The 17,958-nt window shown below is 41.4% G+C and overlaps 1 protein-coding gene across 2 annotated transcripts in view; it reads left to right on the top strand.

The window, feature by feature from the left end:
* Window positions 1–17,958, top strand: part of dph1 (diphthamide biosynthesis 1) — a 309,721-nt gene that overhangs the window by 269,293 nt on the left and 22,470 nt on the right. For both annotated transcript variants that reach the window (XM_060898077.1, XM_060898076.1), the window contains one exon: window positions 3,404–3,504. In XM_060898077.1, the coding sequence (XP_060754060.1) occupies window positions 3,404–3,504 (101 nt within the window). The remainder of the gene's footprint in view (window positions 1–3,403; window positions 3,505–17,958) is intronic.

The following is a 17,958-nucleotide window of genomic DNA, read 5'->3' as shown; positions in this document are numbered from 1 at the left end:
AGCAAAATTATCTGCCAATAGAATAAGAAAATTTAAGGCTTGAAATTAGTAAAAGTGTCTCAAAGTAAGCTAAATAATCTTACATTTGAGTTCTAGTAAACTTCTAACAAGAAATAATAGATAAATTCACCCATATTAAAGATATTTTCTCTCAACAAGAAATCATTTTTTGCAGTGTACACCTATTCATTCATGCAATGATCTAATCAGCCAATCATGTGGCAGCAGTGAAATGCATAAAATCATGCAGTTACGGGTCAGCAACTTTGGGTAGTGTTCACAACAACCATCAGAATGGGGGGAAAATGTGATCTCAGTGATTTTGACCGTGACAGGATTGTTGGTGCCAGATGGGCTGGTTTGAGTATTTCTATAACTGCTGATCTCCAGCGATTTCACGCATAACAGTCTCTAGTGTTTGCTCAGAACAGTGCAATACAGAAAAAGAATCCAGTGAGCTGCAGTTTTGTGGATGGAAATTCCTTGTTGAGTGAGAGGTCAAGACTGATTTGAGCTGATAGAAAGCCTACAGTAACTCATAACCATCTATACAATTGTGGCAAGCGGAAAAGGATCTCAAAATGGGCTACATGTCGAACCTTGAGGCGGCTGAGCTACAACAGCAGAAGACCATGTCAGGTTCCACTTCTGTCAGCCAAGAACAGAAAGCTGAAGCTGCAGTGGGAACAGACTCACCAAAACTGGACAGTTGATGACTGGAAATATGTCACCTTGTCTGGCAAATCTTGGTTTCTGCTGAAGCACACAGATAGTAGGGTCAGGATTTGGACCCGGTAGCATGAATCGATCCATGGACCTAACCTGCCTTGTATCAACAGTCCAGGTTGGGGGAGGTGGTGTAATGGTGTGGGGAATGTTTTCTTGGCACACTTTGGGCCTGTTAATACCAGTCAATCATCACTTGAACGCCACAGCCCATGTGAATATTATTGCATGTTGAAATTTGTTCATGGCTACAATTTACCCATCTTTTAATGGCTACTTCCAGCATGACAATAAACCATGTCACAAAGCAAAAGTCGTCTCAGACTGGTTTCAGGAACATGATAATGAGTTTAATGTTTAGTGGACTTCCAATTTGGACCTGAATCCATACCATAATGAATTGAGGCTCGTTTCATAGCCAAGGGGAAAGCCCTACCCAGTATTAGTTGTGTTCTTAATAAAGCGTTCAGTGAATGTAGCTAAAAACACAAAATATATATATAAAAGAATTCTATCCATCCATTATCCATAACCACTTATCCTGTTCTACAGGGTCGCAGGCAAGCTGGAGCCTATCCCAGCTGACTACGAGCGAAAGGCGGGGTACACCCTGGACAAGTCGCCAGGTCATCACAGGGCTGACACATAGACAACCATTCACACTCACATTCACACCTACGCTCAATTTAGAGTCACCAGTTAACCTAACCTGCATGTCTTTGGACTGTGGGGGAAACCGGAGCACCCGGAGGAAACCCACGCGGACACGGGGAGAACATGCAAACTCCACACAGAAAGGCCCTCGTCAGCCGCTGGGCTCAAACCCAGAACCTTCTTGCTGTGATGTGACAGTGCTAAACACTACACCACCGTGCCAGCCCATATGAGAGAATTTTAAAAAGCAAAAAAAAAAAAAAGTATTGTTGTTGTTTAATTATAATTATTTTTTTAAATATATTGCCAAGCTCTGTCAGAGTACTATGTCTGCTCTGGGTTTGAAAGTGAATCTGGGACTAATATTGATTTTCAAGAAACAAGTCCAACCAACCTTCTGAGTTTTTTTTTTTTTTTTAAATTTTGTTTTGTTTTTTAAGTTCTTGGAATAGAGAACAAGCCAGGGCCATGAGAGTATAAATGGTGTGGAAGACAGTACTCATCATATTAGACAAAATAATATGGAGCCAGGTCTCGCGATGATTCATAAGTCAGTCATTGTAATTTGTAATCTGTGCCAAATTTAGTTGGAAGCAAATGCAAGTCAGATATGGGTGATTTGGCTGAATTTCCTGGACTTGGAAGCAGTCTGGCAACAGCAACGTGAGCCGGCAGGTGACGAGACTGTGGAACAAGTCACTGTTCTAAGTATATATAAGTCATTACTTTCATGTTCAGTTAAATGAAGATGCGTTCGCTCTAAACTCCATCTGCTATGCTCCGTTCATCTACTCCATAAAGAAGAGAGTGAAATATACTACTTTTATTTATTTGTTGTTTGTTTGTTGAGCCTTGGGGCTTTGAAGCTGTTAACAGCTAATGTTCACTCTTGTGATGTTTTTCACGAGAAATATGTATAGCCCAAAGGGTTTGGAGCTGCGTATAATGTTCTGTTGCTCAAGAGTTATGTATTCATATTGCTTGCATGAAGTGTAATGGAGTAAAGAGGATGGGTGAGCAAGAGAAGACATTTGAGTGGTTGTGTATGTGCACAAGAAATGCCCTTTACTTAAAATGACACCGAGATGCATATATTGCCTGTGTAGTACAGAATCGAATGCTTCTCTCTGCACTGAGCTTTCCATTACCCCGGGGGAACACAGGTTTGTAATTGTAACACACATACACCAAGCAAGGATCGCTACTGTCAACTGGAAATGCTTAATAAATCGTCGCAAAGTCGCGATATGAGAAAATGAAAGAGGCATTACAGAGAATAATGTCCAAACGTAACTGTTTATAAAGTACTAATGATCTCATCTCATTATCTCAAGCCGCTTTATCCTGTTCTACAGGGTCGCGGGCAAGCTGGAGCCTATCCCAGCTGACTACGGGCGAAAGGCGGGGTACACCCTGGACAAGTCGCCAGGTCATCACAGGGCTGACACATAGACACAGACAACCATTCACACTCACATTCACACCTACAGTCAATTTAGAGTCACCAGTTAACCTAACCTGCATGTCTTTGGACTGTGGGGGAAACCGGAGCACCCGGAGGAAACCCACGCGGAGAACATGCAAACTCCGCACAGAAAGGCCCTTGCCAGCCACGGGGCTCGAACCCGGACCTTCTTGCTGTGAGGCGACAGCGCTAACCACTACACCACCGTGCCGCCCCAGTACTAATGATATTTTGTCAAATCATTTATATCTATATTGCAGCACAGTATGGAATGGCCTAATTCTCAAGTTTAAATGAGCCTCGGTACACAGGGCTGTTTTTGATTTTCTTGTCTGGTTTTGAGGTGTTTGAGATCTGGCAGCGGAATGAGTCTTGCCCAAAGTAACAGCATGGCTGTTTTTTTGTATGGAAAGTTAGACAGCCTCGGGTCATTTGGTATTTTGCTGTGATGAATAAATTTATAGTCTTATTTCTTTTTTTTCCACCTGTATTAACCCCACATTTGCTCTGCATTTCTCTCTCTCTCTCTCTCTCTCATGTATATTTTCCTCTGTCTAGCATTTGGAGGAGAAGCTGAAGGCACTTGGCAAGTCATTCACCCGGGTGCTCCTTTCTGAGATCTTCCCCAGCAAGTTGGCGCTGATGGCAGACGTTGACGCGTGAGTCTCATTCCATCTTCATGCAGAGTCATTTTTTCTTGTTCTTGTTTGCAATTAAAAATCAGCTCATCATCCCCTTCAAATGGCGCAGCCTTCCCCAAAACATAGGGTGCATTAATCTCTGCTTTAGTGCCCCTTTTGGGACATGCAAGCACAGAAATGATAAAGGAGGGCTTAGTTTGACAGCCGGCCAAGATAACATTCATGATGGGCATGGCAACTTGGTTTCATAACTAACCATTGTTCTTTTACCTCAAGGGTAATGTGACTGTCATTTAAGATGTCACTTTGATCACTACTACGGTACGCCTGGAGTGTTTCTCTTGAGCAGCTTGTGTTATTGCGATAGGCACTGTCATGTTATTGCATGTTTGGATACACACCAACGATGTCATTCGTTAAGTCACATGTCGCATCAGACCACAGCATGGTCTGTATACGCACTTCAGTAAAGGTGTCTATGGAACCCGGGAAGGTTTCCCCTCTTTGTTGCATGAGCCGAGTCTGAATAAGGAGCATCGCTATCCTTGCCACATGGAGGCACACGAGAGACAAAGATGGACGGGTACAAGGAAGCTGTACCCAAAGTTAAGCCCTGGAAGGTGTAGCGAAGTTAAGACGAGTGGATTTTTGCCTCCTGCCTCCCCAGTGACTCTCTTGCGCCTCTGGGAGCGACGCTGCATACATAATCCCAGCAGATAAAAGCTCACTCTCCAATCCGCTTTCAGTTTTCCCTTGCCAAGTGCCAACAGCGTCAGTAGCACATCATTTGGGGTGTTACATGGCTTCTGGTTTTAGCCTTGTTTTGAACAATAACTCGAGGCAGGTGACGTGGCGTTAACCAGTTGACTCGCCTACAGAAAGCTGAATAGCATAATCTCTACGGGACCTCAGTCTGATCCATGCCCCCAGGTATGGATTGTAAACGGTACCAGACTGTGTGAGAGAAAGAACAGAGATGGAGGTATAGTATAGTATAAATCCCATATGACTCATGTGAACACATACTTGCAATGTTAGCAAATGCTTTTTAATCATAACGCTTTCACGCGTTGAGCCGTTGTTCGCACTGTTCTCCTCCACGGTTATTTTAATTGCAGCTAATCTTTCATTCGAAAGCACTACAGAGGAAAACGGTAAGGCCAATTATTCTTCAGATTTTGAATACTCGCATCAGAGTTTCACCGTTTTTTGATACGCGAGTCATAATTATTTTAAATGCATTGCACTTCAAATTTGCATCTCAACAAAAATCAGACTCCCGTGCAGTTCTTATTCACCTGCTCTGGTATATGCCTGCCAATTTACTACAGCTCTGAATGTTAAACTATGAGCAGAGGGTGAAGTGGCTAATTAAAATGTATTATTTCACAGGGAAGTAAGGCGCAAAGGCAAAATCCCAGGCCTTCCTGGTGCAGGGAAGCCCTCCCCTTTTCCGTGCTAATCACATCTCTCGCCACATCCCGCACTCCATTCCTCCCTCCCTCCATTAAACTCCTTCATCAGGAAGCCTGTCTCTCATTGTGGTAGTGGGTGTAATGATGAGCTGACTAGGCCTCTCATCATGGCCGTATTCAGTGGGCGCCAAACTGAGGCGCCATTACACCTCTTTGACCCATCATCAGCTCAGCATTTGGTGTTGAAGGGAGGTGTCCTCCTCCACACCTCCTACAGCCTAGAGTGCGTGTTCTCCTACACACCTTTCCTGCCTAGGAGCAAAGGGACGGCCGATGCTGCATCTGAAAGTCCTGAAAATTAATTAATTTCTTAATCCATGTTTACAGCACCTCTCACAGACCAAGCTAATATTAGCACTGAACATTGCTCACTTTTTTTTTTTTTTTTTTGCTCGAAGTAGTCTGTTTCAATCCACATGGTTCTCCAGAAGTATCCCCCTCCCCCCCTTCCTGTTTCTACTCCTCCGTTTCTTCTCAGCCTGCGGGCTTGTGGGATCCTGCGCTGTGTACGCCCACACACCTTCACTTTCAAATCCTCCCTTCCAGCTTACAGTGGCCTCCACTGGAGATGCTCTCACGGTGAAGCAATGAGAGAGGCTCAGAGCCCAATTTCAATATGTGCTAGTTGTCTAGCATGGATAATGATGCTGGTTCTGAGACATTCGGCTCAGCGTTTTACTGATGGGAGGGGGGATACGCTACTGCAGAGAAAGATTTTGGTAATTTTTCAATCAATAAATGCTCCGCTGGTCGACTGGAAAAAATTTGGAAACCAGGCTAGGGAGCATTCGAGTCGAAGCCCTTTATCAATTCCACCTTTCGAATCAAAACGATACAAGACTCAAAGCAAGTCTGAGTGTGGGAGAGAGAGGATGTCAGGATGTCAACTTGCCCACATTTCACAACTTGAACTTTTGTACGCCTCCAGATGACGTTGTGTAATGCAGAACAAACTGTTTTTCTTTGAGGTTTGTTTGTTTGTTTGTTTGTTTGTTTGTTTGTTTGTTTGTTTGTTTTTTCCGCATGTGACCAGTTTGTTTTTGTTCCATAACCCCAAATCAGAAAAAGTTGGGAGTGTATGGAAAATGCAAATAAAAAAAGAAAGCAGTAATTTCTTAATTTACTTTTCATTGCAAATTGAATGAACCCAAGATATTTCATGTTTTGTCTGGTCAACTTCATTTCATTTGTTCATATACATCCATTCCTGCGTTTCAGGCCTGTAATACATTACAAAAAAGTTAGGATGGGGCAGTTTAAGGCTGGTAATGAGGTAAAACAATTAAATAATGATATGATTTGAAACCGGTGGTGTCAACAGGTGATTATAATCATGATTTGGTACAAGCTCAGTATCCAGGAAAGGCCTAGTCTTTGAGGAGCAAAGATGGGCCGAGGATCCTCCAGTTTGCCAACAAATGCGTGAGAAAATTATTGAAATGTTTAAAAACAGTATTCAGCAAAGAAATATAGGAAGGAATTTGGGTATTTCACCCTGTACGGTGCATATCATCATTAAACGATTGAAGGAATCTGGAGGACTTCCGGTGTGTAAAGGGCAAGGGCTCAAGCCTAAGCTGAACACCTGTGATCTCCGATCCCTCAAACGGCTGATTTAACCACGTGGGCTCAGGATTACTTTAGCAAGCCTTTGTCAAGCACTACAATACAGAGTTACCGTACATCCTCAAATGCAAGTTAAAGCTTTACTGTGCAAAAAAATAACTGTGTTAGATTTGGGACACAAAATCTCCGCATCCTGGACCTCTGACGGCTCCGGTCACATGATCACATGACCTCACTTGTCTGTCCCGCCTCATGACAGAGAGACAGTGCCTCGGACACGTCTTCTCATAGACTTATTTTTGTATCACTCTGTCTTGAAGTCTATTTCACCGTTTCCTATGTTCCAACATTTTGTGCCGGTATCAAGTTACTGTACAGTATAAATACAACACCAACTCATCGTCCACTGCTTTTGTTTTTCTACTTAGAGAGATCAGTATTTTCTATTTGTGCACTTAACCATGGTGGCATTGTAGACTGTGTCCCAAAAAATAACTGTCCAGAAGTGCCGCTGACTTCAGGGCTCAGAGGCATCTGGGATGGACCATCACACTGTGGAAATGTGTATTGTGGTCAGATGAATCAGTATTCCAGGACTTTTTTTTTTTTTTTGAAGAAATGGACACCATGTATGCTGGACTAAAGACAGAAAACATCATCCAGACTGTTTCCAGTAACAAGTCCAAACGCTAGGGTCTGTCATGGTATGGGGTTGTGTCAGTGCCCTTGGCAAAGCGAACTTGTACTTTTGTGATGGAGCATTAGTGCAGAAAAGTACACTGAGATTTTGGAGCAACATATGCTGCCTGCAAGATGACATCTTTTCCAGGGATATTTCAACAAGGCGGGCGGCACGGTGGTGTAGTGGTTAGCGCTGTCGCCTCACAGCAAGAAGGTCCGGGTTCGAGCCCCGTGGCCGGCGAGGGCCTTTCTGTGCGGAGTTTGCATGTTCTCCCCGTGTCCGCGTGGGTTTCCTCCGGGTGCTCCGGTTTCCCCCACAGTCCAAAGACATGCAGGTTAGGTTAACTGGTGACTCTAAATTGAGCGTAGGTGTGAATGTGAGTGTGAATGGTTGTCTGTGTCTATGTGTCAGCCCTGTGATGACCTGGCGACTTGTCCAGGGTGTACCCCGCCTTTCGCCCGTAGTCAGCTGGGATAGGCTCCAGCTTGCCTGCGACCCTGTAGAACAGGATAAAGCGGCTAGAGATAATGAGATGAGATTTCAACAAGGCAATGCAAAACCACATTCTGCACACATTACAAAGGCATGGCTGTGGAAGAAGAGCCTGTTCCCTCTGTCCCTAAGGCCATTCATCTTTGATATTTCTCCACTCATTTCTTGATATTTTGATATTTGGGTTCTCGAACCTGCCAAAGGTAGTGATTTACTCTCAATCAATCAAAAAAAAAAGAGTTCCCATGGTTTTTATTTCAATCGCCAACACGCTTGAATTTCCAAAATGAACAATAACACAAATAAAATTTAGGATCAATATTCATGATTTAACCATATTTGTCGTGAAGTTCACATGCTCAATAAGAATTGTTCTTACTGAGAGTTGAGTCCTATGCTGCACAGATTGGTTTACATGTAAACCAAGGCAAAACCAAGTACATGACTTACAACCTAGATAATAGTTTCGTACGAACGCTGAATGGTTGTAAATTGGAACAAGTGGATGATTTCCTTTATCTTGGCTCTTGGGTGAACACAAGTGAAAAGGATATTAACACCTGTATTGCAAAAGCATGGTCAGCTATGTAGAAGATGGAAACAATATGGAAATCAAACCTGAGCAGAAAGCTAAAGATCAATTTATTTTGAACAACAGTAGAAACCGTGCTGTTAAAAAGGAAAAGAAGACTGCAATTCTGTGGACATTGCTGTCGTAGCAAGGATGAGGTGGTTGGCCAAATGTTGCTATGGGAACCAACACACGGAAAGCAACCAAGAGAGCGTCCTGCAAGAACTTTTGTTGACCAACTCGTTGAAGATTCTGAAATGATGAAGAATGACCTGCTGAAAGCAATGAAGGAGAGGACACTCTGGAGACAAGTACAGCGCTCAGCATAAATGAGTACACCCCCTTTGAAAAGTAACATTTTAAACAATATCTCAATGAACACAAACAATTTCCAAAATGTTGACAAGACAAAGTTTAATATAACATCTGTTTAACTTATAACGGGAAAAAGTAAGCTTAATAATATAACTTAGATTACACATTTTTCAGTTTTACTCAAATTAGGGTGGTGCAAAAATGAGTACACCCCACAACAAAAACTACTACATCTAGTACTTTGTATGGCCTCCATGATTTTTAATGACAGCACCAAGTCTTCTAGGCATGGAATGAACAAGTTGGCGACATTTTGCAACATCAATCTTTTTCCATTCTTCACCAATGACCTCTTTTAGTGACTGGATGCTGGATGGAGAGTGATGCTCAACTTGTCTTTTCAGAATTCCCCATAGGTGTTGGATTGGGTTCAGATCAGGAGACATACTTGGCCACTGAATCACTTTCACCCTGTTCTTCTTCAGAAATCCAACAGTGGCCTTAGATGTGTGTTTACTCATGTTGGAAAAGTGCACGATAACCAAGGGCACGGAGTGATGGTAGTATCTTCTCTTTCAGTATAGAGCAATACATCTGTGAATTCATGATGCCATCAATGAAATGCAGCTCCCCGACACCAGCAGCACTCATGCAGCCCCACATAAGGACACTGCCACCACCATGTTTCACTGTAGGCACCAGGCATTTTTCTTTGTATTCCTCACCTTTGCGACGCCATACAGTTTTGAAGCCATCAGTTCCAAAAACATTTATCTTGGTCTCATCACTCCAGAGTATAGAGTCCCAGTAGTCTTCATCTTTGTCAGCATGGGCCCTGGCAAACTCTAGGCGGGCTTTTTTGTGCCTGGGCTTTAGGAGAGGCTTCTTTCATGGACGGCATCCATGCATGCCATTCCTCTGCAGCGTACGCCGTATTGTGTCACGGGAAATAGTCACCCCAGTTTGGCTTTCTACTTCTTTAGATAACTGCAGTGAACTTGCACGCCGATTTTCTTCAACCCGTCTCATCAGAAGACGCTCCTGTCGAGGTGTTAACTTCCGTGGACGACCTGGACGTCTCTGTGAGATGGTTGCAGTTCCATCTTTCTTAAATTTTTGTACCACTTTTGCTACAGTATTCTGACTGATAAGTAAAGCTTTGCTGATCTTCTTGTAGCCTTCACCTTTGTGGTGTAAAGAAATTTATTTTCTTTGGGGAATTCTGAAGAGACAAGTTGAGCATCACTCTCCATCCAGCATCCAGTCACTAAAAGAGGTCATTGCTGAAGAATGGAAAAAGATTGATGTTGCAAAATGTTGCCAACTTGTTCATTCCATGCCTAGAAGACTTGGTGCTGTCATTAAAAATCATGGAGGCCAGACAAAGTACTAGATGTAGTAGTTTTTGTTGTGGGGTGTACTCATTTTTGCACCACCCTAATTTGAGTAAAACTGAAAAATGTGTAATCTAAGTTATATTATTAACCTTACTTTCCTGTTATAAGTTAAACAGATGTTATATTAAACTTTGTCTTGTCAACATTTTGGAAATTGTGTTCATTGAGATATTGTTTAAAATGTTACTTTTCAAATGGGGTGTACTCATTTACGCTGAGCACGGTAGTTCATGATGCCAATGATGATCATGTGCTCTCATAGAAATGTAGCATCAAATTTTACGACATTCAAATGAATTTTTGTTCACAGCTGAAGTTTGTTTCCTGCTGGGAAACTCGCATGCATATTAGCTACCGGAAATCTCCACGAAGTTCACATGGTCTTTCCACGCTGGATACAGTAATAGTAAATATGTGTGACCAACAACATCGTAAAAGGAAGCGGGACATTAGTGAACCTTGTATTAGAGGTCTGCGCGGGTTGGATTTTTCAGTCCCGCTCCCGCCCGCGCCCGCATTGTGCAGTCCCACTCCCGCCCGCACCCGCAAAGAATTATGATTTTCAGTCCCGCTCCCGCCGGCGCCCACAAAAAAATTATGATTTTCAGTCCTACTCCCGTCCGCGCCTGCCATATTTTGTCCCGCTCCCGCCCGCAAATCCCGCATGATGCAGACGTTCGCGTTATTTCTCAGGAAAGTTCTTGTCTTGACACAGCGTGATGGTGCCCCGCCCCCTACTTTGAGTGGATTTGAGCATAAATATCTACAGCTCACGTTCACGTTTGTTATTATTTACCTTGTTTCTGAATTAAGCATGTAGTGTCTCTAATAATAATAATAATAATTAGTGCTGTCAAGCGATTAAAATATTTAATCGCGAATCACACATTTTTATCACATGAGAAACCATTGTAATTCTCTGATCAGCATAAAAAAGTGAATGGGCTTGCTTTGTACCAATGGTTTTTTTTTTTTTTTTTATTGCAAAGCAGAGCTAGTAAGAGAAGTGAATTGATTTACTGCTTGAGTTAGTCTACAACTCTAATCAGAGAGACAGGTTACACAGTGACGGTAGGCTTGACTCAATGCTATCCCAGAAATCCTTCCTGTAATATGCAAATTTGGCCGCCTCTGATTGGACAGCCAAATTTGCATATTACAGGAAGGATTTCTGGGATAGCTTTGAGTCAAGCCTACCGTCACTGTGTAACCTGTCTCTCTGATTAAAGTTGTAGACTAACGCAAGCAGTAAATCACTTCACTCATGGTTCTCTTGCTAGCTGGGTGTGAACTGCGAGTCATTAGAGTGATCAAAGGATTTCCCGTTAGGGTGATCAGTGGCAAATTTAAGATGCCATTCCTCACTCAATCTGGCAATCTGACTCTCTCTGCAAATTTAGGCATCTTAAAATGTTTTTATTAATGCCAAATAAAATATCCAGCACAAATTATATATGATAGACATAAATTAATAATTTATAAATTTTATTTCAAACACATTTTTAGTTAGCGGGACTGCAGCTTATCACCGCTCCTGCCCGCGCCGCATATGTGCACTCCCGCTCCCGCCCGCGCGCGCGTATGTGCACTTCCGGTCCCGCCCGCGCCCGCAATGAGCTTTCAAAATTTGTCCCGCGCCGCACTGCTTTGCGGCGGGTCCCGCGGGACTCCCGCGGGAGTGCAAGGCTCTACCTTGTATCACAAACAAAAAACGTAGGTGTTAAAGACATCAAAAGTGTATTAGGGAAACGAGCACCGAACGCTGAACAAGCAGACGTTTCACACATCAGCGCAGGAGAATGCGATTGTCCAGCAAGAGTATTTATAAAGGATTTCTTGATCAAGTATTTCGAGGTGGAGTTAAAAGAGGAGCCTATGGAGTCTAAGCAGCCGAAAGATACACCGATATCAGCAATGGATGTGTTAATGAAGGCACAGAAGTCCTTCATTAGTTTTCAGAGAGCTGCGCTTTTTGCCACATCCAGTCTTTGGTATCGATGGAAATGGCAACCTTTCATTTAAGGAGGTGTGTGGAACAGAGAGAAGTGACGCTGAACACACCAGCCTCCATGTCAAGCCACAGCCAACTACTAATGAAAGGGCTACTAGTGACTGACCGAGCACGACATGTTGTCCACTGCACCGAATGGAGCAAAGCTAGAGTCGTATATGCTTGTCGCAGACGAACACAAGACGAGAGCAAAGCCATAGGAACGTTCTGTTTGTATGTGGAAGTCAGCTCTTTGAAGATGGGCCACATGCAGACAGTATTGTGCTGAGGGAGGGTATGATTTGCAGTAGCCCTATCGAGACATCTTGCTATGCTGGGAAAACAACTCTTTTTCCTGACATACGCCATCATTGTGGAAACAGTGACATTGTTGCACTTCTGGTGCTGATGCAGAGGAAATTGGAGTTTGGCATTGTGCAGCCGATCTGTGGAGGACGTCTCTTGCAGGGAAAAGAAATTGTCTGGAGAAACGCTGTTAAGGTAACCAAAAAGCCCAAAAGAAAGTGAACTTTAAAATGTCAGGAGCAAACTTAATTGAAGACATCAAAGTGTGGGGTTTTTTTTGGTCTATAGAAACACTTTTAAGGTTACGAACAAAACGAAAGAAAGTGAGCTTTGAAATATCGGGAGTAAACTGAGAATAATCAAAAGGAAGACGTATCAAAGAGTTGTTTATCTTAGGTCATTAAAAGTTCAAAGATTTTACAAATATGAATATTATAAATCCCATAAAGTGAACATTAAGACAGGTACGAACTTATCTAATGGAAACTGTATCACATTACACGATTTGGTATTAAAATGTTGAATTGTCTTTTTAAGGTTATGGGTTGTTTTACAATCAGGGTACGCAAGCTAAAAATCACATTTAACACTTATTATCTTCAATATCAAAAGGCTTGACCAAATAAACTTGGTTGTTTATTGTAGCCCTGTGATACCATGCAAAAAAAAAATTTGGTGATAACGTTATTTTTGGTGAATGTATGGCAATATATGTCATATTTAGCAAAATTACCCGTGTCATTTAGAAAAAGTGCTTTTTTGACCACAGGTAGCTCCAAAAGGGATGCACTTACATCATTCTTTATACCATAAAACACACATTTGGTTCCATATCATTGGAAACATAGTTAAGCTTTAATGTTGAATGCCAGTAAGTTTTCAGACTATTTTGATCAAGTTAGTATGTAATTGTGTCAAAAAAAAAGTCCTCTCCGAGACAGCTAATTTTTCAATATAAAATAACATAGCTAAAATGATTATTTTCATCCTAAAATGTGGTCAAGATATTGGGACATAAATATTAGAGACAACTAACACAAAGCTTACAGCCTTATATTTAAAAGCACTATGGAAGTAGTGGATTCTGAATTGTCAAAAAAAAAAAGTCCTCTCCGAGAATCACTTCATTTGTTTCTCCCAGCCCTGCTTAAAGCTACACTTAATCTTCTTTATCTTATAGCAGATTACACAAAACTACCATACACGCATGTCAAAAAATTACCTGAAATCTGTTCTTTAACTTGTCCTTCACTTAGAAACTGGTACAAGAACCAGTTTGAATCAATTTGAATTTTGGACCCCTGTGACACAAACTTTGTACCCAGATTGTAAAACAACCCTTATGCAAGTTTTACAAATTTGTGGTTTTTAATCAAGAAATTAACATAACGCACTGTCCTTATAAACAAAAATTCTTGGTTTATGAAAACGTTTAGAAAAATGATTTTTCAGATAGCATGTAAGATTTCTTGGGAATTAAAGTGGTAGCATTCAGACTTTTAAACATTCATCTTAGAAACTGACAAATATCAACCAAATGTTTCAGTATAATAATTGAATATCTACCACTTTATAACTACATAGTCAATAATCTATTTGGGCCGACATGATTTTTATTTTAATATTTGCTCTGACATCTTGTTTTACTTGCCTAAAATATAAGAAAATTCATGAAGATGGATAGCTATTCATTTTTATTTTTGACCACTGACATTGTAGTTCTTACAAATATTTTCAAAGTCCTGTTTGCAGGAAGAACGGGACAAAATGACACCTGAAATGCTTCATTACTTGGTGTCTTCAGTCCCTAAACATTTTTTAAGTGTGGTGAGAAGGAATGGCAACGTTATAAAGTGGTAAATGCTTTCCCGTCTCAACTTTTTTTTTTTAATGTGTTGCAGGAATCAAAATTTAAATAATGTGCTGGTTTGTTGTTTTGAGTGCAATAGAGGTCAAAGATTATTTACAAATGATTGTTTTCAGTTTTAATTTCAATTTCAACATACCGTCCCAACGTCTTCTGATTTGGGGGTTTGTAATTTTTTTTGGGGACTGGTGGGCATCCACCTCTCAAAAACATCACATGCTATCACATAACATAAGTCAGGGTGGCCGCGGGTCCTTAAAAAGTCTTAAGTCTTAAATTTAATTTTCCTAAAATAAGGCCATTAAAAAGTCTTAAATTTTCAATCTTAAATTTATGGAGATTTTACTCCGTCATATCGTTAAAATGTGGTACACTTTGGATGGGGAAACAGTTTAATCGTTTTTGATGCTCACAATTATACCGCGCAGGCTCCGAATCCACCGGTTGCTAGACACACGCGTGCTTGACAACCACTCGGTGCCTGATCTGTTGATGGAGGGTAGTCCGAGCCACAATGGGTAAATGTAAATTTAATGATAACTGGCTGCAAGATGCGAAATACTCGTGGTGGCTGAAAGCTGTACCCAAAGATGCCAACGAGGCATACTGTGTAGCATGCTGTAAGACTTTTAAGTTGGGCACAATGGGGATAAGAGCGGCGGACTCTCATATGAAGAGCGTCAAGCACGTTGCTTTTGCTAAAGGCCGCGAGCATCAGCCTCAAATATCCAACTAATCAGCGCTGCCACCACTAACGGTTGGAGAAGAGGATAGATCTGCGAGATGTAAGAGAATATTGTTGTGTCGAGTCATGGAATCCACGGGGACACGTTGGCCGAAACGAATCCGAGAAAATCGCAAAAGAAGCATTAATTGATGCTAAATAAATTAATTAATTAATGCTCAATAAATTAATTAATGCTTCTTTTGCGATTTTCTCGGATTCGTTTCGGCCGACATGTGTCCGTGGATTCCATGACTCGTCACTGTGCATGTGAGAGAATAGTATTGTTTGTGTGTGGGTATCGTTCCAAGTGTTTTAAGAAGTGCAAGTGAGCGTACCTTTCAAGTGAGTGAGCCGAAGTTTCAGGTGTACAGTATGTGCATTCACATTGTTTAACTGTTGTTTTCTGCATTGTTGTTTGACCAAAGATGGAATTGAACAATTCTGCTTACAATGTGACTCCTCAAGCAGAGAAAATAATAATTAAAAAAACCTGTTGCATTGGATTCTGTGACTTCATTCACATTTTCGCACTGTTGCATTGGATTCTGTGACTTCATTCACATTTTCGCACTGTTGCATTGGATTCTGTGACTTCATTCACATTTTCGCACTGTTACATTGGATTCTGTGACTGCATTTTGATTGTCACATAGTTACAGGCTTATCCGATCCTTATATTGTGTTCTGAGTGTGTGAATGCCTGTCAAGGAAAAGAAATGAAGTATTTCTACTAGAATAGTGTTTTCTGGTGAATGTTTACAAGAACAATAAGTTACATTAAATTATATAGTTGTGTTTTTTTTTTTCAAAAGAGTACGTTTTTGCGTGACTTCAGATTTGGTCTTAATTTTTTTTGGAACATGGTATGAAAAAGTCTTAAATTTAACTTGGACAAACCTGTAGACACCCTGATAAGTGGATTGGCTAAAATAAATGGCTCCTAGGTGTGAACGTGTGTTAATGGAGCCCTGCAATACTCTCTCATCCAGGGTGTATTCCACCTCTTGGCCATTGTTCCCGGGATCGGCTCCAGATCCACCGCAGCCTTGTTCAGGATAAAGCAGTTAGTGAAAGCGAGAGAGTTAAGTTGATTGTTTTTAAAAAAAAAAAAAAGCCAGGCAGCATTTTTCTGCTCAGGACTGTTCAGTTTCAGTGAGTCTGTGCCAAGTGTCGCCGTAGATTCCTGTTCTTGGCTGACAGGAGTGGAACCGAATGTGGTCTTCTGCTGTTGTAGCCTATCTGCCCGAAGGTTTGGCTTGTTCTGCCTTCAGAGATGTTTTCCTGCTCATCCAGGTTGGAAAGAGTAGTTATTTGACTACCATAGCCTTCCTGTCAGTTGAACCAGTCTGAAATTGGTTCAGATGGTCAGGAATCACCAAGGCCCAGGCCTGCAATGAACTGGAAGCTGCTGGCACACTGTCTACAGACGAGGGATTTTTACTTCACCATGGACTGAGAGGCTGCCATCCAAGAACGAAGCATCTAATCCAAAATTGCCGCCTTCAAGCTCAGTTAAACTTTGCAGCTGACTACATAGACAAAGAAAACACCTTCTGGAGGAAAGTTTTGTGGTCAGATGAGACAAAGATCAAGTTTTTTGGCCAAAATGACCAGAGGTACAGAGGAACACTGTGTCAAATGTTAAGCATGGTGGTGGTAGCATCATGCTCTGGGACTGTTTTGGTGCCCGTGGAACTGGTAGCACAAAGTGGGTGAAATAATGAAAGAGGAGGACTACCTCAGAATTCTTCAGCACAACGTCAAACCATCGGAAACAAAGCTGGTTGTGAAATGGGTAAAGCAAGCGAACATTTAAGCTTAAAACAAGTCCTGACTTCAACCCTGTTGATAATACATGGACTGTGCTTAAAGGTTGGGTCCATGCCAGGAAGCACACACGTTTAATTGAACTCTATGAATTCTGGCAAGTAGCGTGGTCAAATATCCAACCAGAATTCTGTGAGCTACTTGCTGATGGCTACCAAAAGTGTCTGGCTAAGGGACATTTAACCAGATATTAGGTATACTGCAGTGGCGAAGCGTTACTATTAGAGCTGGGACTTCAGCTGAGCTAAAACTTAGCCAGACACCAAAAAAGCAGCAAGGCAAAGGATTTAGTAAGGGATTAGCGGCAGGCTGTCAGGTAGCTGTATATAGTTGTCGATGTTGATTTTAAAAGTAACAAAGTAAATTACATCAGGAAATGAATACTTAAGTCTGAGTGAAAAATACTGGGCTGAGTGTGTGTAACCGACTATACCCAGTCAGTTACTCTAATAATAACTAAAAGTCTCTGTGTGGCTAATAGACGATGCCGAGGCAGCGAAGAGTTGATCTGTCAGCATTTATTCTGGAAAACAATGAATGACAGGGCTATAAACACACGGAGACAGGGGAGAGCATTCTGACATCCCTACAACATAATATAGCTACTCAGATAAACACTCGACTTTTCACACAGAATTTTACAACGCTAATTTACATATTTGATCCAATACAAACAGTGGCTGTGTGTCAAAACATTCCTACATCAAAAAATAAATATCATATCTTGGGGGGGAATACACACACACACACACACACACACACACACACACACACACACACACACACACACACACACACACACAGTGGATATAAAAAGTGTACACACCCCATTAAAATGGCAGGTTTTTTTCTGATGTAAAACAAAAAAAAAAGTGGCCAGTGAGTGAATATCAGCAGTGTTTAAACTTTTGCAGCCAGGGACCTTTTTTAACTGTAAACTAAACTTCACAGATCCCCTCAGTACACATTATTGGACAACCCCGATTTCAAAAAAGTTGGGAAAAAATACAAATTATAAATAAAAACGGAATGCAATGATGTGGAAGTTTTCAAAATTTCATATTTTATTCAGAATAGAACATAGATGACATATCAAATGTTTAAACTGAGAAAATTTATCATTTAAAGAGAAAAATTAGGCGATTTTAAATTTCATGACAACACCACATCTCAAAAAAGTTGGGACAAGGCCATGTTTACCACTGTGAGACATCCCCTTTTCTCTTTACAACAGTCTGTAAACGTCTGGGGACTGAG

The sequence above is a fragment of the Neoarius graeffei genome, chromosome 17, assembly GCF_027579695.1.
Source record: "Neoarius graeffei isolate fNeoGra1 chromosome 17, fNeoGra1.pri, whole genome shotgun sequence".
Taxonomy (NCBI): Eukaryota; Metazoa; Chordata; class Actinopteri; order Siluriformes; family Ariidae; genus Neoarius; species Neoarius graeffei.
Note: the sequence above shows the minus strand (reverse complement) of the source record. Positions and strands in the feature narration are given on the sequence as shown.